Source organism: Octodon degus, unplaced genomic scaffold (genome assembly GCF_000260255.1).
Source record: "Octodon degus isolate 3935 unplaced genomic scaffold, OctDeg1.0 scaffold00153, whole genome shotgun sequence".
NCBI lineage: Eukaryota > Metazoa > Chordata > Mammalia > Rodentia > Octodontidae > Octodon > Octodon degus.
In genome coordinates this window covers 6,490,737-6,511,956 of record NW_004524729.1, presented here as the reverse complement: position 1 = coordinate 6,511,956, position 21,220 = coordinate 6,490,737, and the positions used below count along the sequence as shown (strand labels likewise).

Genomic DNA, 21,220 nt, shown 5'->3' with positions numbered 1-21,220 from the left:
TCTCTGTCTCTCTCTCTCTGTATTTTTTTCTGTCACTTAATTATTGGGTTCTTGATTATAATTGCCTATAGAAAATAGCTTTATTTAGTAGCTAGTATTTAGATCACTTAGGAAATGACAACTCAGAGATGTCTTTCAGGTGTAGCTGGCTTTTAGGTTTTGAGTCTGTTGCAACATCCTACCTCCTGAATTTATTGAGGATGATAAATTACGGCATTCATGGCTCAACCTCTAGTTCTTTGGCACTGTTCTATAGTATTTTTTATGATCTTTGGGCAATCTCAGTCTTGGTATAGTGGAAGAACAATTGGTTAGAATCATATGTCACTTTGTTTAGAGTGGTACCATCAGCCACAACAACATCAAAAACAACCTAGCCAAACTGAAGTAACTATTTAACCATATAAGCTAGGTTTGTGGTTATATAACAGAATCTAGAATTAATCAGAAATTTTATGCAGTGAGTAGACCCTGAATAAATCAATTTTACCCTCAGGGAGTAAATTTAAAAGGGGTTTAGGTGGAAAATAGAAAAATAGAAGAAAATAAAGAGTATAAATAAGACTGGTGTGAAAGGGAAGATTACCCAAATTTTGGGAAACTGGTGGGAAAGATAGCAGGGAAGGACAGAAGGAAGAAATAAAACAAGGATAGATCATCACAACAACAAGAAATAAAACTAGAAATCAAGTTCACATTCATACATAAAGAACAACTATCAAGGAAAACATTAAAAAGAAACAAAGAAAAAAAAAGCTGGAGATTTAATTCATTACTGAAAGTATCCCCATCACTGCAAGAAGAACAAAAAAAAAAAAAAATGCTATCTGATTAAGTACAAAGATGAATTATAGTCATGTCATTTGCACAAAGAAATGAGTGGGCCTTCATCATGAATGTAAAGTGAATTAAGTCAGACACAGAATGTGAAAGTTCACATGCTTTCTCTTATAAGAAAAACCAAAAATGTAAATTAGGTAATAAAATATAGGAGTGGCAATTAAAAAAGTAAAACCTGACTGCTTGGAGATAAGGAAGCGCATGATAAGGGGAGAAGAAGGACAACAGTGGCCAAAAAGGTAGCAAATTGATCAATACACATGTATGTCAATTGCCCAAAATGAAACTGTCCATCTGTATTGTAAATACTCAAATTTAAAACTTCCTAAATGAGGGGCCAGGGAGATGGCTCAGTGGAATAAGCGCTTCCCTGGCAAGTGCAAGAGCCTGAGTTTAATCCCCGGTTCCACAAAAATAAATAAATTAATTAAATTAAATAAAACTTCCTAAATGAATACCGTTCTTGGGAATAGCTGTTTCCAAGGTATCCACCAGGGCATTCAGTTAATTGTCAGAATTCCTTTGAAGGAATCATACCAGAATTTGTGGTAAATGATTATTAGTATGGAGACCAATTTTATTGTGACTCATGTTTTTGTTTTTGATTTGTTTTCTTTTAACAGAAAGGAAGAGTTGGAGAAAGGCTACCCACTAAATATGCCCACCATAGCTCATACTGGAATGAAGACATACAAGTTTTTTGAATTAGAAGACAAGCTATATAAATGTAATGAACATGGAAGAACCTGCAATGATTTCCACACCTTTCAGAAGGATGCAAGCACAAAGACTGGAGAGAAATCCTATAAATATGATCAATGTGAAAAATCCTACCCTGATCTTAGTGAAAGAACTCAGATTAGAGAGAAGACCTTTGCATATAAGGAAAACTTGAAAACCTCCAGTACAGCCAACAATGTAAAGATTCATGAAAGAATTCACACTGGGGAGAAACCCTATGTGTGTAAGTATTGTGAGAAAGCTTTTAGTACACAAGGTTATTGTAAAAAACACGAACGGCTTCACACGGGGGAGAAACTCTTTGTATGTAAATATTGTGGGAAAGCTTTTTGTAGACATAGAGATTGTAAAAGACATGAAAGAACTCACACTGGGGAGAAACCCTATGTATGTAAGCACTGTGGGAAAGCTTTTAGTACACAAGGTTATTGTAAAACACATGAAAGGCTTCACACTGGGGAGAAACCCTATATATGTAAACAGTGTGGGAAAGCTTTTTGTAGACATAGAGATTGTAAGAGACATGAAAGAATTCACACTGGGGAGAAACCCTATGTATGTAAGCATTGTGGAAAAGCTTTTAGTACACAAGGTTATTGTAAACAACACGAAAGGTTTCACACTGGGGGGATACCCTATGTATGCAAACAGTGTGGGAAAGCTTTTTGTACACATAGAGATTGTAAAATACATGAAAGTATTCACACTGGGGAGAAACCTTATGTATGTAAGCAATGTGGAAAAACTTTCAGTACACAAGGTTATTGTAAAAAGCATGAAAAGCTTCACACGGAGGAGAAACCTTATGTATGTAAGCAGTGTGGGAAAGCTTTTAGTAGACAAGACTCATGTAAAGTACATGAAATAATTCACACTGGGGAGAAACCCTATGTGTGTAAACACTGTGGGAAAGCTTTTACTAGACAAGGTTCATGTAAAGAACATGAAAGAATTCACACTGGAGAGAAACCCTATGTATGTAAGCAATGTGGGAAGGCTTTTTTAACTCAAAGTCGTTGTAGAAAACATGAAAGAATTCACACTGCAGAGAAACCCTATGTATGTAAGCAATGTGAGAAAGCTTTCCTCACATATGATGGTTGTCAGAAACATGAAAGAATCCACACTAGATAGAAAACCTGTAGGTAAGCAGTGTGGGAAAGCTTTTAATACAAAAGCATATTGTAACCTGAATTTTGAAACACCAAGAACTATGAACAATATGAGAAAGCTTTTTTATACAAAGTTAATGTGAATTACATGAAAGAACTCACACTGGCAAAAATCCCTGTGTATATAAACAATGTGGGAAAGCTTTGACCATAAAAAGTACTTTTCAAACACATGAGAGAAGTCACATGGGAAAAAAAAATATATATATATGCAACGTAGCAAGGCTTTTATCATAGCTGGTAGTTGTAAAAGACAAAAAAACCCTCACACTTACATTAATTTCATATGTGAAAGCATTGTGGAAAAGCTTTCAGCATACCTGGTGTTGGCCAAAGACAAAATAACTCACATTGGACAGAAACCATATGTATGTAAAATATATAGGAAAGCTTTTTTTTTTTTTTTTTTTTTTTTTTTGGTCAAATAAGTGAAAAGTCTCACTGGAAAGAACATTTATAAGCTTAGTTTGATAATCTTCTTCTGAAAGTTTCTCAAGTAGTGCAAATCTATAGGACTAAATAATACCAAATGCTCGATGTTAATATTTCTCCATAAAATACATTCCCAGATAGGAATATGCTAAGGCACATTACATGTTTTTCAGTAAGTCACTTAAGGATCTGGATTATGTTTATGCACGACTTAGCATAAAAATACTGACTTGCCATAATTAGATATTTTTCTGTCTGAGCTTAATACATGGTATCTTTTAATTAAGCAAGATGAATTCAAATGTTTTTTACTTTCAGTTACAGTTAGTATTTATGTAAGTTTTGCTTGGTCTTTAAAATTAGGAGATAGGTCCAGCCAGGTAGCTCAGCAGACTAAAGGGACCGGGGTTCAGTCCCAGTGTACCATGCTGGCCCTGCCCTCAGGACACGCTGAGACAGTGATTGAAACTGGGCATGGTGGCACATGCCTGTAATCTCAGCACTTGGGAAGCTGAAAACAGGAGGATCACTACAAGTCTGATTTGTGTAGTGAGACCCTGTAGACCCTGTTCTAAATGCATTTTTAAAAAATAGGAGATGTAGGTCTAAAAAATTAATTTTGCTAATTACTTTTTGTTAATTCTTGGGATTTTGTCACTATGTTTGCCTTAAAGTTTTGATGTGTACACCCTGTATTCTGGGTAACAACAGATATTTTTCAGTTTAATAACTTTTTTTATATTATATATGTATTTATTCAGACTTGTGAACATGTTTTCGAAAAAGTTGATTTGTTTTCACATAACTTGTGAATAGCAGTTGTGTTTCTTGTGTCATGACCAAGATACCTGCTTGTATCCCAATGTATATTATATCATGTACATAATTTTGTCTATTTTTCTTTCATATTAGGGCAAATATTTATATAAAATTTTGTTTCTTACCATCCAAATTGTGAGTTTCTTGCTTTGATTGGAATGACTTTTAATTTGGTGGTAATTTTTCCACCATATGTGCCAAGATAATCCACATTACTGTGAGTTTCTGATTACCTACATCTGCAGCACCATAACTTATCTTCAAAAGAATATCATTAACTGTAGTAATCTCTCCAAAATTAAAAATGACAGTATTATTTATCAGCAACAACACTTTGAAAGGAATTTTTGTCAATAGTGGTGTTGCTTTGGAGAGAATAACTGTATTGAGCATGACGAAGCAAGTGCCTGTTTTGCCTGATGCTGTGATGCCATTGTATGTTTGTTATTCACATTTTGAAACACAGTCTCACTGTGTAGTCCAGGCTGGCCTCAAACTCATGTGATCCTCCTCCCTCAGCCTGCCAATTATTTGGATTACAGGCATGTACCACCATGTCTGGCCATCATTATTTTTATCTAATAAGGCGAAATAATGGCATAGAGGAAAACCTAACTCATGAGAGATACCAGCTTTGTAAAAAGTGAAATTTACTAAATTTTAATTCAGATAGTGTTTCCCCAATTTTTGAGATACATTTTACAATGTCATTTTTCATTGTTCATAATAACAGCTGCATAATGTTGGAGCTATGTGACAGATGCCTTCAAACATAGGTAAAGTATGGGTCTGAGGGCCAGTTGATCTCCTTGGATATTATATATATGTACAAATTATTAATCTTTATTTGGTACAAGGTCTTGCTTCACAACTCTGACTCATACTGATCCTCTTGTCTCAGCCTTCCCAGTGCTGGGATTACAGTCATGCACCACCATGCCCGGTTTTGGTGGCTGGCATGGAGTGCCCAGGGTTCCAGAGCCAGCATGGCATGTGGTACCCAGGATCAAACCTGGTATTTTGCACTTGCCAGGCAGGTGCTTAGACTGCCAAGCTATCTTGCCAGCCCTGATCTGTATTTTTAAGGTCCTTTAATATTAAAATATTTTGTAAAATGTTTTTCATACAGTGTTCTTGAATACAAAAGCTGCTCAATCTCTAATATGGTTACATTGTTACAAATTTATGGTATCATAAAATCATAATTAGGAATTAATTTTTATTTTATTTATTTATTTATTTATTTATTTATTTATTTTTTTGGTGGAACCAGGGATTGAACTCAGGCCCTTGCGCTTGCCAGGCAAGTGCTTATTCCACTGAGCCATCTCCCTGGCCCCAGGAATTAATTTTTAAATATCCATAATACAATGAACATTATAGTTTGCTCTAGACTTAATTATGGGTAAGTGCATAATTACCAGTTGTATACATCTGAAATGTATAATTCATGAAATATACTACACTGCAGAGTAGTGTCATTTTTACATGCTACAACTTGTTTCCTTGTATTGACATGTACATAGATGGCTAGGACTTCCCTTTATCCTTTCAATTGGCCTTAAGCAATGTATATTGGTCTAGCTGAGGTGCTGGTGATAGTCGTCGAAGGTGGCATGCATGTTTCCCTGGTAGACTACACTTGCTGCTCTTTAATGTGAGCTGGGTCGAGACAGCATGAAGAGCCAATGTTCTGCACTGCCAGCTGGGATTGTGCCTTAAAATAGAGGCATGACTTCCTGTGGCTTGAAAGATTACATCACAGCTGAAGCACCAGACCCCTGAAACATTAGATACTACCTCAATAGCATAATGCAAATTACTTTCTCTACTTTCCTGGCTTCTTGAAACCTCTGGGGTCTCCACTGCACCTTTCACTTCACAGAGCTTCACACACTGTCTTCTTAGGCACACTGCCTAGCCTCCTAGGCCCTCTGAAATCTGGATGGACACCTTTCTGACACCAAAACTCTTGCATTCTGCATGCACCTAAACCAATGCCACGTAGATGATGAAAGTCCTGCTGCCACCAGAAGCACGAGCTACATGTCCCTTCTCTTGGCTGTAGGGTGGATGGACTGGACCTCTGAGCACTCCAAATCCAATCCTAAGGAACAAATTCTCTAGGCTGCTGCCATTCCAGAGCATGATGCTCCAGGGCTTTCTTCTCAAAGCAAAGTCTCTCCACCTTAGCACTCTAGCACTTTTGAGGCTTAAAAGGGTGGAATCCTGCTACTGCTTAATACCCTGAGACCATCTTCTGTGCTTTCCTGGTCCTTCTCAACTACCAAGATGTACTCTGCTCTATCTTTCAGTCCACAGCTTTATTAAAGCTTCTTTTCTAGGAAAATTCAAAATATTTTAAATCATTCTGCAGGCTTATATGCTCTTGATTCTCAACATAGATTGGTGGAGAGTCCCCAAGAGCAGATATGCCATGACCTTAGCGTGGAGTGCATTAAACTTTCATCTACAAGATTAAGTTATCTGCCACACTTAATCTTAGTTTCAGGCAATCTCTGGCCATAAGCAAAATGCAGATCAACTTTCTGCCAAATCATATCACACATAGTGTGGGGTCCAACAGCCAATACAATCCTTTACTGCAGAACTTTTCTAAGCATGGTCTTTAATAGCATCTCTATCAACCTTGTGGACTTCTGAACTCACCAGAATCTCCACACAGTACAGCCTAAGGCACTCCAGCTCTATTTTTCCATCTGGAATCTCTGGACCTTTCCCTTTTTTTTTTTTTTTTTTTTTGAGGAACCAGGGATCGAACTCAGGCCCTTGCACTTGCCAGGGAAGCACTTATTCCACTGAGCCATCTCTCCGGCCCCTCTGGACCTTTCCAAACTCTTCCCACGAGCCATTTCCAAAGTCTCCTACACCATATGGTCAGTTACACTAACAGCAACAACCCTACTTCTCTAGTACTAATTCTTCTTTCTAAATTAATTACCTATCTCGTTGAGAGAAAAATACCTGACACCTAAAGTTAAGGGAGAAAAGGTTTCTTTGGCTCATAGTTTGTAGGAGTTTCAGTCTATATTTGGCTGGTTTGAAGGCAGACTGGCATGGTGCAAGGACAATACTTCAAGGTGGCAGAAGACAGCAAAAAGAATAAGAGCAAAAGAGGGAAAAGCAGGGCTGGGGAGATGGCTCAGTGGAATAAGTGCTTCCCTGGCAAGCACAAGGGCCTGAGTTCAATCCCCAGTTCCACAAAAAAAAAAAAAAAAAAAAAAAAAAGGGTTGGGGGAAGCAAGCTTCTTTTCCTTCCTTGCATTGTGTGTCAGCAATCTGCCCAAACTATCTCCATGCTCTCCTCTTCCATAAGCTCAAGATGTTTACAAAGTAAGGACTCTGGCCTCTTGCTTAGTTAAAATTCTAAGCTCATGTTGATATGGTATCAAGCACTACCATCATAAAAGGAGAGCCCCAGTTTCCATAAATATGCTGAATCCATCCTGTTTTGCCCTCATAGAGAATTTGGGGGGCAAATTAAGCCCCAATATCTAATCCAATTAATAAATTCACTGGGCTCAGAAGTTAAGGAGTGGTCTAGTTGGCTTCTCAATTAAAGGGAGAACCCATATTCCTGTTTATTTCTTCCTAGATACTTTGAGGTGCCCAATCTATCAAGTGAACAGCATACATAAACTCCTTTCATTCTAGCTTCTCTTAGTGTATTTCCCAGAGAGAGAAAGCCCTAGTTTGTGTTGATAAGAGTCAGTAGATGGCCCATATGTAACAAGTAACTCTAAGGTTATCATACTCAGTTTATCACTTGTCACTCCCACAAAGTTTTGAGTCTTTAAGGAAAAGGGCTTCCAAACAATGTTGTTGTATGCAGTGAGCCTTTCTTTTGAATGGCAAGTAGCATATGCAGTGTGATAATATGGGTCTATACAAATATTATAAATTGTAATTGCTAAATGAGGAAATGTGTGTAACATGCATTTGTCAGATCTTATTGCCTTTATTTTTTTTTTTTAAAAAAAAAAACTTGGTACTAGGAATTGAACTCAGGATCTTGCACTTGCCAGACAAATGTTTGTGCCCCTGAGCTATATCCCTCACCTCATATTGGCTTTTATGCTTCATAGATTGCTGTCCTCTTGAGGCAATGGTTGGGGGATTTTCTGGAAAGAGGGAAGGAAGATCAGCCATTCTAATTTCTCTGGCTTGCATTCTAGTACTTGAAATTCTTTCATAAGGGTGTTGAAATTCTGATGAAAATATTCATGAGATTTCTTAGCTTGATCTAAAGAACAAACATAAGTAATTAGGGTATTGGCCTGTTGATTTTCTGAAGCTAGGGGTCCCAGTAAATCAGAATGTGATCTAATATGATTTACAAAAGACAGAGCTGTCCTAGCTAAAATGGCCTTTAGTAAAGTAAGGAATAGATTTAAGAATACAGGATCAAATGTTGAAAGTGTTGACTTAAAATTGGAAGTTTCTAGTCTCTAGGTCAGACAGAACATGTAGCCTGAGTCACTAACAATGTTTATGGGTATTGAAGGAAATTTTGTTATGACATACATGATAGCATTAAGTTCTGATCATTGAACTGGGAGACCACTAGTTAAGATGTGTTAAATCCTTGCTGCAAATGGCCACTTTGCCTTTTGAAGATGCATCTGTAAAATAAACTTTTGTATTAGGCATTGGTTTGAGTGAAGTTATTTTGGGAATTATACAGACATTTTGAAGGAAGAAATGAAACAAAATCACTACTATAATGATTATATATTTTGTCTAGAAATTCTACAAATGCTATCTGCCAATAAATAGCCAATTGTAACAAATTATAATATTGAGTCAAATCTAAGAGCAATACACATATATCAGGATCCCTGTCAATTAATTGTCTGGCCTTTGTCTGACCTGCAAGAACAATTTTTGCTATTTGTTCAGCATAAAGTTGAAATGTCTTAATCAACTGATTAGGTAAATATAGCCACTCAGTGGGGAAAATGTGCATAACATAGTGTTGCTCAATTAAACCTGTTGGGGAATAAGAAGTCTCCAGAACAATTAAGTACAGTAATTGATCAGAATTAACAGAGAATACCTGATAATTGTGTATCTGTTGTTCCACTAATTTAACTCCTTTTTTGGTTTTTTGTCTAGTTACTTTTCTCTCATAGTGGGGATGAAATACCTAAAATTAAGGAAACAAAGATTTATTTAGTTCACAGTTTGTGGAGGTTTCATTCCATAATCAGCTGGCTTCTAATCAGTGGAACATGGCAGAGGAACAATTCAAGGTAGCAGAAGATAACAAAAGAAATCAGAGGAGAAAGGGAGAGAACAAGCCTCTTTCCCTCCCTTATATTGTGTGAAGGTTACTCACGCTACGGAGGATATAGAATTCACATCTCTGCCCTCTTCTTTCACATTCTCAGAATGTTTACAAAGGCAGGACGCTGGCACCCTGCTGAGTGATGGAGTTAAACTTCTAAACTTCCCAAGTTGATACAATAAATCAAATATTATAACATTCTGGAATGTAAAGAGCTTCCCCAGGACATGTTCTCTGAACTCTAGGTAGTAGAACTGTTAAGTTAACTTCTCAAGAACACAAAGTATCAACCATTATGCATCCATAGTCAAAACTTTAGGAGAGAAACTGCACAGTAAATACTTCAAAGAATCAACAATTGAGATCTCATGTTTGAAAATTTTCTGCATGTCAAAAGAAATCACCAAGAGAGTAAAGAGAAATCTCACAAATTGGGGAAAAATTATAGCAGACTGTCCCTCAGACAAAAGATTCCTGTCTAGAATATATAAAGAATTTTTAAGAGATCAGGCCTCTAAATTCAAAGACCCACTCCAAAAATGGGCATCTGAGATGAATAGACACTTCACAAATGAAGAGATGCAAATGGAAAACAAATACATGAAAAAATGTTCAACATCATTGGTCATTCAAGAGATGCAAATTAAAACAATGCTGAGGTACCATCTTACACCAGAAAGAATGGCTATCATCAAGAAGTAACCAACAAAAAATGCTGGCAGGGCTGTGGGGAAATAGGAACCCTGCTGCACTGTTGGTGGTAGTGCAGGCTAGTACAACCTTTATGGAAATCAGTGTGAAGATTCCTCAGAAACTTGAGGATTGGAAGTCTCATTCAAGCTAGCTATTCCCTTCCTAGGTATTTTTCCAAAAAACTGAAATAATCACACCACAGTAATATATGTGCACCCATGATTATAATGCAATTTGTCATATCTAGATCTCGGAAATAACACAAATTTCCATCAACCGAGGAATGGATAAAAAAGATATGGTACTTTTATACAGATATAAGAAACAATAAATTTGAGGCTTTTGCAGATAAGTCAGTACAACTAAAGACTGTATTGCTGAATGAAATGTATGAAACCTGCATGTGCAAACATCATATTGTCTCACTAGTGTAAGAACCTAAAAGAGTAAATAAAATCTGAAAGATACAATAGAAAAAGAAAAGCTCTAGGAGTGTTAATATTAGGTTCAGCTCTTAATATATTACACAAATGATGTAACTGATAAGTAACTATCCCTAATTCTGGCCAAATCCAATGTATACCACCTAGTAATCATGGGAAATCATTTAAAGTTTTAAAAGTATTTATCCCATCTATATTTGTGTGGTCTCACCATTCTTTTGGACACTACAGTTCATATATACTGATATGAACTAGATATTTGGACCTTATCTGGGTCTACACAAAGCCCACAGTCAATTAAATCTTGTTTTCACTTGAGCAAGTATCTAACCATTACATCCTTGGAGGAAGGAACAATAAGAATATCATCTACGTGATGAATTATGTAAGCCTCCTGAGAAGGTGTCTTACAGGAGACAAGCCCTGTGATACAAAGACCTGGCATCAGGTTGAACTCTTTGACATCCCTTATGGAAGCACATTCCCTTGGTATTTTGCCATAGGCTCTTCAACATTTAAACTAAATACAGAGAAAGCAAAACATGGCTTGTTTCTTAGAAATAAATATTGAACATCAATCCATGAAATCTGTGACTACAAAGAGCCAAGCTCTGGTGTCACACTTGGACTGAAGTAATATCTATTGTCCTAATTTTTAGGTATAACAGAAACAGTTGTGTTTCAGACGCTTAACTGATGGCTCAAGCTGTCCTTTTGGCAACTGTTCCTTAACTAAATGGTCTAATTGTTTCAGTTTCTCTTGTTTTGAGGGTCATTGGATGATCCACACTGGTGAATCAGATTTCCAGATTAAAGGCAGGGCCATTCTGGATGAAGTTCAATGACCCTGATCAAAATGTGACTGATGACCTATTCCTGAATGATGCATCTTTTGTTTGGACTGTGTAAGATGAGCGATGCCCTATAAATATTTTCTTAATCTTATTCTTTCCTCATATTCAATTTTTTTCATTGTCCTTTTTCCTGGAGAAGTAAGGACATTCGTTAGAATTAATTTCCTTTTTTTTGGAATAAATCTTGACCCCATAGATTGACCAAAATAGGGGTGATATAAGGGCAAAAAAATCCTGTTTGCTACTCAGGCTTCTCATAGGAAAGGGGGAGGCAATTTGTGCTACTCTTTATGCAGAGCCCAATTCTGCTAAGGAGGTAAAAGCAGGCTGGCTGTGCCATGTGGCAAGCTATTGTTCTGAAGAAGTGGTAAAAGCATCTCCCAGTATTAAGCCTTCAAATTATTTTCCATTAATTCTTTTTCTTTTTTTTCTTTTTTTCTTTTTTTTTTTTTTCCTGGAACCGGGGATTGAACTCAGGTCCTTGAGCTTGCCAGGGAAGCGCTTATTCCACTGAGCCATCTCCTCGGCCCTTTCCCATTAATTCTCATTGTGCAAAAAAAGTCTACCTCTGGTAACTTTCTTTATTTTTTTTTTTAAATTTATTTATGTGTGTGTGTGTGTGTGGCCAGCTCAGTCCACCAGGAGGCGGGGCTGACTGGCATGTGGTGCTGGGGGATTGAACCGCAGTCCCTGTGCTTTGCTAAGCTTGTTCTAAGTAGGTGCTTTAGACCACTGAGCCATCTCACCAGCCCAAAGTCTGATTCTTTTCTTTTTTCTTTTTTTCATTTTTTGGTAGAACCGGTGATTGAACTCAGACCCTTGCACTTGCCAGGGAAGCGCTGATTCTACTGAGCCATCTCCCCGGCCCCCAACTTTCTTAATTTAAAAAATGTCCTTTGTGGTAATTTATTTGCCCAATTCATCACACCAATTTTCATGCCTATTTTGAATACAGAAACGTCTCACTAGAGGTAACATAGTAGTTGTGCTACATATTCACCCTTATTAAAAATCCAATTATTGGGGCCTGGGAGATGGTTCAGTGGAATAAGTGCTTCCCTGGCAAGTGTAAAGACCTGAATTCAATCCCCTGTTCTGCAAAAAAAAAAAAAAAAGAAAGAAAAAAAATCTAATTATCAAGACCAGTGAGATAACTTGGCAGACTAAGCATTTGCTTAGGCAAGCACAAGGACTGGGGTTCAATCCCCAGCACCATATGCCATGCTGGCCCCACCTCCAGTGATCAAGTCTGGGCATGGTGGTGCATGCCTATAATCCCATTGCTAGGGAAGCTGAAAACAGGAGGATCACTTGCATAGTGAGACCCTGTACCAAATACATAACTTTTTTTTTAAAAAAAATCCAATTATAAGAACAAGCATAATAAAAATGAGGTATATAAAGTAAATCCATATTAATACGATGAGCTGTAAAAGGCTCAAGTCAATAACTTCTGAGGATAACTCACTAATATTATAGACTGCTAGACAGTATTAGATGTTTAGTTGAATTCAAACACTTATAGTATTTAGATGCCAATAGAATATTCACCTCTGACAGGACAAATAAATAAATAAATAAATAATTTTTTAAAAAAGAAAAAAAAATGGAAATAGAAAGAAGCAGTCAATGCTCTAATTAGCTTCGTCTCCCTTTTTTCAATTGTTTGTACTTTTTCTTTTTTTAATTTCTTATACAGGGGCCAGGGAGATGGCTCAGTGGAATAAGCGCTTCCCTGGCAAGTGCAAGGGCCTGAGTTCAATCCCTAGTTCTACAAAAAAAAAAAAAAAATTCTTATACATTGCTCCAGTTTTTTCTTCTTCCAATATCTGGTAATATGAATAGCTGGTAGTAAGACAATACCATGTATTACAACAAATACTGTGAAATTTATATTACTTTGTTAAGTAAAATTCTGTATGCCTTGTCAAAAAAAAATAAAATGAAAAAAAAAAAAAGAACAAGCATATACTTGAATTTCCTCATCAAAATCTGCATCAAGGGGCTGGGGAGATAGCTCAGTAGGATAAGCACTTGCCTGGCAAAATCTGCATCAGTTATGTAGGGAATGATTGTACTTCTTTTTTTATTTAATGCAGCCTTACCAACAATTAACCCAAGAGTTCCAGTTGGGGGAGGCCTCACATCCCTGTGGGTAAAAGGCAAGCCCTTTTGCCTGAGGCAGGGAGAGCTGATCATGCACTTGGCTTGTGCCTTGAGTGAGGGCATTGTGTCCTGCTGGGTACTATTGCTGCTCCCTACCTTGCTGATTAGTTGGAACGGGGTAAAGTGCAGGCAGACCCTGTGGGCTGACTTTTTTTTTTTTTAATTGGGGATTGAACTAAGGCCCTTGTGCTTGCCAGGCAAGCGCTTGTTCTATTGAGCTATCTCCCCAGCTCTGGGTTGCCATTGTTGGGCTGGCATTTTATGGTCAACCCAAGGAGAGGCCTGTGCTGTTTTCCTGAAATGGATACCATCCTTACTTTTAGACTTAAATGGTGCACAGAGAGAGGAAAGAAACATGAAAAGTAAAAATTCCTTTATTACAGGAACAGAGAAGACCATAGAAAAGGAGAGCTTCTGAGGGCCTGGCTAGAAGAACAGAGACAACATAGGTCCAGGATGGAGGTGGGATTTAGAGGGCAGTCTGTATGAAATGGCAGGTAGAGATAAGGCAGGATGGCAGGAACAATAGGATATTGTGAAAGGGAAGTAGGAAATTGTGATCTGACCAAGGAGAAGGAAGGGGAAGCATAGCACATGACCTCCTGTGGCTGGTGCCCTATTGGCTTGCCTCCATGATGACTTAGCAGAATTTTTATTAAGGCAGAGAAAACCCATCATTCCCATCTTTTGCTTATAAGAGGCGTTGACTCTCTTAAACTGCTTCCTTCTGAACATGGCCATTGTCATGGTAGGGGGCTGGGAGATGATGGTTTTTAGTCATGCAGAAGCTGGTATTATCTGCGAACTTATCTGCAAGCACCATAAGTTCCTTGGTGGTAATCATGTGAATCCTGGATTTTATGAAATTAGAAAAAAATTTTAAATTCAGGGCCCTATAAACAAGCATGTTATCTATTATCTGTTTTATTTTTTTTTAATTATTTATTTACTTTTATTTATTACATTTATTTATTGTGTGTGTGGCCAGCTCAGCCCACCAGGGGGCAGGGCAGGCTGGCATGTGGTGCTGGGGGATCGAACCGCCGTCCCTGTGCTATGTCAAGCTTGTTTCAAGTAAGTGCTTTAGACCACTGAGCCATCTCTCCAGCCCCAACAAGCATGTTATTATCATAATTAAAGATCCCATAAGGGAAAGCAGAAAAGATCCCATTTTGGTTTCCAAGAACCAAATGTGTCCTGCCACCATGACCATGGTATAGGGACAGGATATTGGTTTTTAAGTTCATGGCATTTGCATTCCAACCAGGATCAAGATTTTTTACTTTATCCATGACAGTTCCAGACTCACTTACAAAGTAACAGCATTGTTTCTTTAGCATGCCACAGGTGCCCCCTTTTTCAGCTGTCAGTACCTCAATAGCACATCAGTTTTGGAGAGTAACCACTGCAAGACTATTGATTTGATTTTGGAGTATGTGAATAGCAGGGGTGATGTCATCTATTCTCTGGTGGAGGTCCAAAGACAGTTGCTGATATAATTGTTGGGCCTGTGTGCCTACAGTTATTTCCCCGGCTCCCAGGCCCACTCCCAAGCCTGCCAGAATGCTGGCCCCTATGAGGATGGGGATGTGAGCTGCTCTGGTCTCGCAGTCTAAAAGATTATCTTGTACCTGAGACAGAAGGGACATTTCAATAGTGTTTTGAGAGTTTATGGTCAAGGTAACAACCAAGAGGACCAATGTACATGATCCAGTCCATTTGGGGAGAAGGCAAGTGCATGCTCCTTTTTTTACAACCTATAAACCACCCTCTGGGAGGACAGACAGCACTGTCTTATACATGGGTGATGTACTGACTACAGTGGGGAAGGTCTTCTAATTGTAGAGACCTGTTTTTGACCTGAGAAATAAGGCAGATGAGGTTGGATGGCCACTTTTAGGAGTGATGAATTAAAAGAGGGCCTACTATGGCTGGATTTTTAGAAAAACCACAAGTGTGAGTTATTCCAGTGAGTGGCAGTTGCCATGTACAGGTCCTGCCAATAGGGAATACAAAGCCAACATTCAGAAAGGTTGGAGAACAATGACAGTGTGTCATAGGCATGTGAAAGAAGTTGTGGAATTTGGGGAGTAGTCTTTTGTTGGAAGACTGCAGGGGCTAAGTCTAATATATCCATAGATGGAAGTGAAGTGACTGAGTTTTTATGGTTAGAAAGTTATCATTGGATGTGCCTTGAGGGTGAAGCCATCATTACACACCAGAGTAGTCTTCTACTCTTTGAAATATGGGGAAATATAGCCCCCAGGTTTGACCTAAAAGAATCTGGGAATGCACTGCTCTGGGGATTGAAAAGGTGACTCATCTATCATTGTGCCAAGCAGAAAACTAGGCTGAAATACAGTGATCTCTATCCCTTGAAATTTCCCCCTTGTGGTTTATATTTAGGGTTTCACAGCCTGGGGTGTCATAATAGTATTCATTGGCATTGACATATTTCCATTGATGAAGGGTGGGAGGCTTGAAAGTGACATACATCCTCGATAGCCAACAACGTGTTCCAGTAGAAGAGGAACATTTTCTATCTTGCCATATTCCAAATCCATCTATATATGACCTTTTCATATAGATTCTTTGAGCATGAGGCATGTTTTCTCCATCCTTGTAGGTTAATTGGATGGGGACATTCTGGAAGAAAGAAACTATGAGCATGACCCTGGGGTTTGATGGGATGAAGTTGAATGAGCCTATATTTCCTTGATCAGACAAGGAGAAAGTCATAGTGTATGTGAGTTCAGGTAGTAAATTTACAGCTAGAGGTGTCCCTTTAAATATAAGAAGCAGACGAGGCAGCATGGCTTGGAGTTGTACCATTGTCATAAGAGGATATAGGATTTAGTTTAACCAGAGAAGAGTAGAAAGTCCCACGTGTAGATAAGATATATGGATATAAAGGCTCTCTGTGAAGTGGAGAATTTGTAGGGTAGATGGTCCACAGTACCATTCTGAAGGCAAAATTAACCAGACTTGAAGAATCAGGAGGAAAAGAGGTAACAGTACATTGGTTACCTTGCTGGCCCCTCAGAAATCTTAGTAAGTTGAGGGCAGATAGAGGATAGGAGTTGTGAGGAACACTCTGGTGAGGCCAGTTGAGTATCTGAAGTCATGGAGTCATTCTGATATCTCAGTCTGGGTGATAGGGAACCAGAGTGCAAGACCAGTGACCTTTACCACAGTGGGTGTTGTAAGCACCACTAGGTGGGGTCTGGACCATCAGGATTGAAGTTCTATGGGCTTAGAGATTTTGAGATGCATTAGATCCCTGGGAGTAATAGGAGGACCAGGTTGTGAAACTAAGTTCTTAAAAATTTGGACTGGCACTAGCACAGAAGCTCCACACCTGTGTGCTGGAGGTTAAGGAAGGTTGGAGCTTACCAGAGTCCCACAGGCTGCCCAGAGTCTGACAAATGTCTTAAAATCTGATCCCAATTTTCTAAGTCAATTGTCCTTGACTGAAGGAACCAAGGATTGAATTTAACAGTACTTGTAACATTTTGGTTAAACTACTGGTTGGAATTGTAATCTTAGCTTTCTTTAGCCAGGTATGAAGCAACTGGATATAATGCTGTTCCTCAACTGATAAATCTTGCCCCAGTTTTAATCTCAGTTGAAAACCTATTCACATCAGCTATCACTTACCTCATTCTTTGGGTATTCCAGGTGTTCATGTGAGATCATGTCCTCATCTCTGTTCTCCAGTGGCATTGATTCAAGGTGACTTTCTCTTAGCAGGCTATAGTACCCCACATTGTGAACCAGTTAGAGGGGTCCAGGCCTAGGACTACTAATCTGGTTAAAGGTACAACAAAAGAATAAAAGTTAAACAGAACATATATTTTAGTTCCAAGGAGCATCAAGATGGCCAAATCCCAGTGACAGGGTAGGACCACAAGTCATGTTGTCTTTTGGCTTTTATTAGGTGTACAGCTTGATTGGGGGGTGTGCTGGTGGACTACAGGAAGCACTGAGGGTAAGTTGCTGACATAGTCGAAGTTCAAGATTTAAGAAACTATACACTTTTGCAAAATCACACAGAACCAGATCATGGTTGACTGGTAACCTGATTGTCTGCTAACTGTGATTACTGAGTTAGACAGAAATTGCACAAATCAAAGGTCTCAGCTTCCATCTTTTTTTTTTTTTTTTTTTTTAATTTTGTGTGTGTGTGGCCAGCTCAGCCCACGAGGGGTCGGGGCTGGCTGGCATGTGGTGTTGGGGGATTGAACCGCGGTCCCTGTGCTTTGCTTAGCTTAGCTTGTTCTAAGTAGGTGCTTTAGACCACTGAGCCACCTCACCAGCCCTCAGCTTCCATCTTAACCTGGTTTGTGGTACCAGAACTTCACAGGCTATTTGTTATCCTCAGCTCTGGCCATTGGCTTAATAATAAATCTGTCCCTAAGCCAGCTGGGGGCCTTACCGCAAGTCATGTAGGGCCAGGACAGACTCTCAAATTACTTTTATGCCAATTTTATTAATATTAATTACTGCCTGCTTTTACCACATCAAGATGGTTCTCAGCACTAGCTTCCAGGAATGACTTTGGGAACACATTAGTCTTTCCCTTTCAATTTCATTAAAGAACTTGAGGAATATTGGTGGCAGACATTGCCTAGAATTCTTGTGCAATTCCACAGTAAGTACATTAGTCCGTGGGGTTTTCATATCTAGTACATTTTTCTATTAGTGTTTCAATTTTATTACTTATTATTGGATTATGCAAGATTTTTCTATCCTCTTGGTTCAGTTTTGGAGACTTATATTTATCTAGGAATCTACTCAAGTTTCCAGTTTATTAGAGTAACACTTAAGAAATATGTGATAAAGATTTAGATTTTGGTGGTGTCTGTGCAATTACATATTTTAATTTCTAATGTATTGATTTGGACCATTTCTTTACTTTTTTGGTAAGATTGTCTAAGGGTTTGTCTATTTTGTTCATTCTTTCAAGGAGCCAAATCTTTGATTTGGTGACTATTTGTATATTTTACAGCTCAATTTCATTAATTGCTATCCTAATCTTTACAAATTACTTCCTTGTACTAGTTCTGGAGGTGTATTTTTCTTGTTTTTTAATACCTTGAGTCATCATTAGGTTACATATTTGAATTTGTTCTATTTTTTCAATGTGAGCATTCACAGCTATAAATATACCTCTGAGGATGCCTTTCATTGGATATGCTGAAAATCCCAAATCCCATAAATTTGAATATGCTGTACTGTCATTATCATTTGTTTTTAGGAACTAATTTCTTCCTTGATTTTATCTGTGACCCATCTATTATTCAAGAGAATATTGCTTAATTTCCATGTATCTATGTAATTCCTATTGTTTCTTCTTGACATTGATTTCTAGATTCACTATGCTACAATCTGGTAATATATGTGAGATAATTTCAATTTTTTGCCATTGCTTAAGAATGCCTTAGGACTAGTGACATATTTTGGAGGAAATTTCATGTGTTGCTGAAAAGAATGTGTCCTGTTGTGGGGTGGAACATGCTATAGTTACCTATTAAAACTATTTTTTCAAATCTTTGGTTCATCTCTGACATTTTTGTGTTAAATATTATTCTTGTATATAGCATATTATTGGATTTTCTTTCTTGATCCAGTCTGCTAATGTGTCTTTGAGTGGAGAATTGAGACCTTTCACTTTGAGAGTTATTTCTCAAAGGTATTGACTTGTTTGTCTCATTGAACTATTTTACTTTTGCTGATTCCCTTTGTTCCTTCTATTTGGTCACCCTGCATGGTATATTCATTCTTTTAGACCTTATGGCACTGCTTATTCATTATCTTTTTCTAGGATCTCCTGGACAACTTTATGGAGTGCTACTTTGTTGGTCTTGAATTTGTTTAGGTGCTTTTTGTCACAGGAATCCCTTATTTCTCCATCAGTTCTGAAAGATGAGAACATATCAGCCTGGGTGGAAAGGCATTTTCTTTTAGGGGTTGAAACACTTCACCTGAAAATATTATGGTATTTAAAGTTGTGGTTAGATGTCTTCTGTAACTGTAATTGGTTTACTTTTTTTGAGTGATCTTTTTGAAATTTTATACTTGTTTTGGATTTCTGGGATTTTGACTATGATGTGTCATAAAGAGTTTCTTTTCTGATTGGGACTATTTCATGGTTCATTTCATTTCACTTAACCTATATATTCAATTATTTTCCCATATTTTGAAAGTGCTCTGCTATTACTTCTAGCAGCTCATAAACAGCTCGTTTAATGTCATAGTGCTGTCATATATTTATGAATTCCAATTAATTTTAGATTAGCCTTCTGTGCACAGTCTGGCAGCAGATGAATTTATTCTTACATTTTCTTTTGTTGCTTTCAGGGTATCTTTGAATAATTTCTCACCAACACTTGCCCTATCACACTCTGTTTTGACACTGATCACTTCTTTTTTTTTTTTTTTAATTTAATTTTATTTTTTTTTCAAAGTTTTATTGACAAACAGATAGCAATGAGACAGTTTCAAATCATATCGGAAGGACAGTTTCAACAAATAATACACTGCATATATTCTTCTTAGTGGTTAATTGCTGTACAAGATGCGGACTTGTGATCCCATTTACAAACACCATTAGAACAAATCATTCTATGACACTGATCACTTCTACTGGCTATATTTTCAATAGAATTTTTAATCCCCTCAATTTTGGGGTGGCTCTTTATGGACTTTTATTTATTTATTTATTTATTTATTTATTTGCTAAACTTGTAATTTCTTTTTCTTTTTATGGTACCAGGGATGACAAAAAGAACTCAAGATCCTGTGCTTGTCAAGCATGCACTTACGCCACTAAACTATTTCCCCAGCCCTAAGCTTGCAATTTATGTTTTGTATTGTCTTATTTAACTATGATAGCTTTTTATTTCATTAGACTCCTCTGTAAATTCACTCTTCATTAGGTTCATTTTCTGTCTAGTTGTATCATTTTTTTTAATCTTTTATCTTTTATTTTTGAGACAGGGTCTTACTATGCAGTTCAGGCTGGCCTTGAGCTCACTTTATAACCCAAGATGCTCTCAAAATTTCAACAGTCCACCTGCCTCAGCCTTATGAGTGCTGAGATTAGAGCTGTGTGCCACTAAGCATAGCAGCTTCTTTTATTTTGACAAGCACTACACTGACCTTATTTTTTCTTATCTCCTTTGTTATTCCCTTGAATAACTTGGCTGTGTGGATCTCGATGTCCACTTCAATGATAACCCATTGATCATCTTTGGAAGTTTGGGGAGACATTTTTTGCCTTTATTCTCATGCTTCTATTGAGATTTTTGTTGTTTTACTTTATTGTACTGAGGTTTGTGGGTTTGTTATAGTGGAAGACTTTGTTGCTACTTTGGTCGCTTTCTTATTTAGTGTCCATACTTCGCTAAAAAACAGTTGTGGTATACAGTGGGAAAGGCTTACTGTAGGCTTTACCTTCTGATTCCAACTCCAACCACCTCCACTTGCATAGGAGAAGAAACTACAGTTTATTTGGCCCAGTGATATATAGATGGAGGGAACAGGGAAGCAGACAATTAAAAAGGGAATATGTGAAAAATTGTTCAGTAAAGATATGGAGAGTGACATAAAGGATCCTATTGAGGAGTACATGGAAATTAGTATTAAGTAAAATTAACAAGGGGCTGGGGAGATGGCTCAGTGGAATAAGCACTTCCCTGGCAAGCGCTAGGGCCTGAGTTCAATCCCCAGTTCCGCAAAAAAATAAATAAA

General features: G+C 37.7%; 1 protein-coding gene across 1 annotated transcript in view; it reads left to right on the top strand.

Moving 5' to 3' along the window:
* Nucleotides 1-21,220, top strand: part of LOC101570492 (zinc finger protein 14-like) — a 70,997-nt gene that overhangs the window by 27,987 nt on the left and 21,790 nt on the right. The window contains exons 4-5 of the mRNA XM_023702536.1: nt 1,464-2,027; nt 2,112-2,263. Of these exons, the coding sequence (XP_023558304.1) occupies nt 1,464-2,027; nt 2,112-2,263 (716 nt within the window). The remainder of the gene's footprint in view (nt 1-1,463; nt 2,028-2,111; nt 2,264-21,220) is intronic.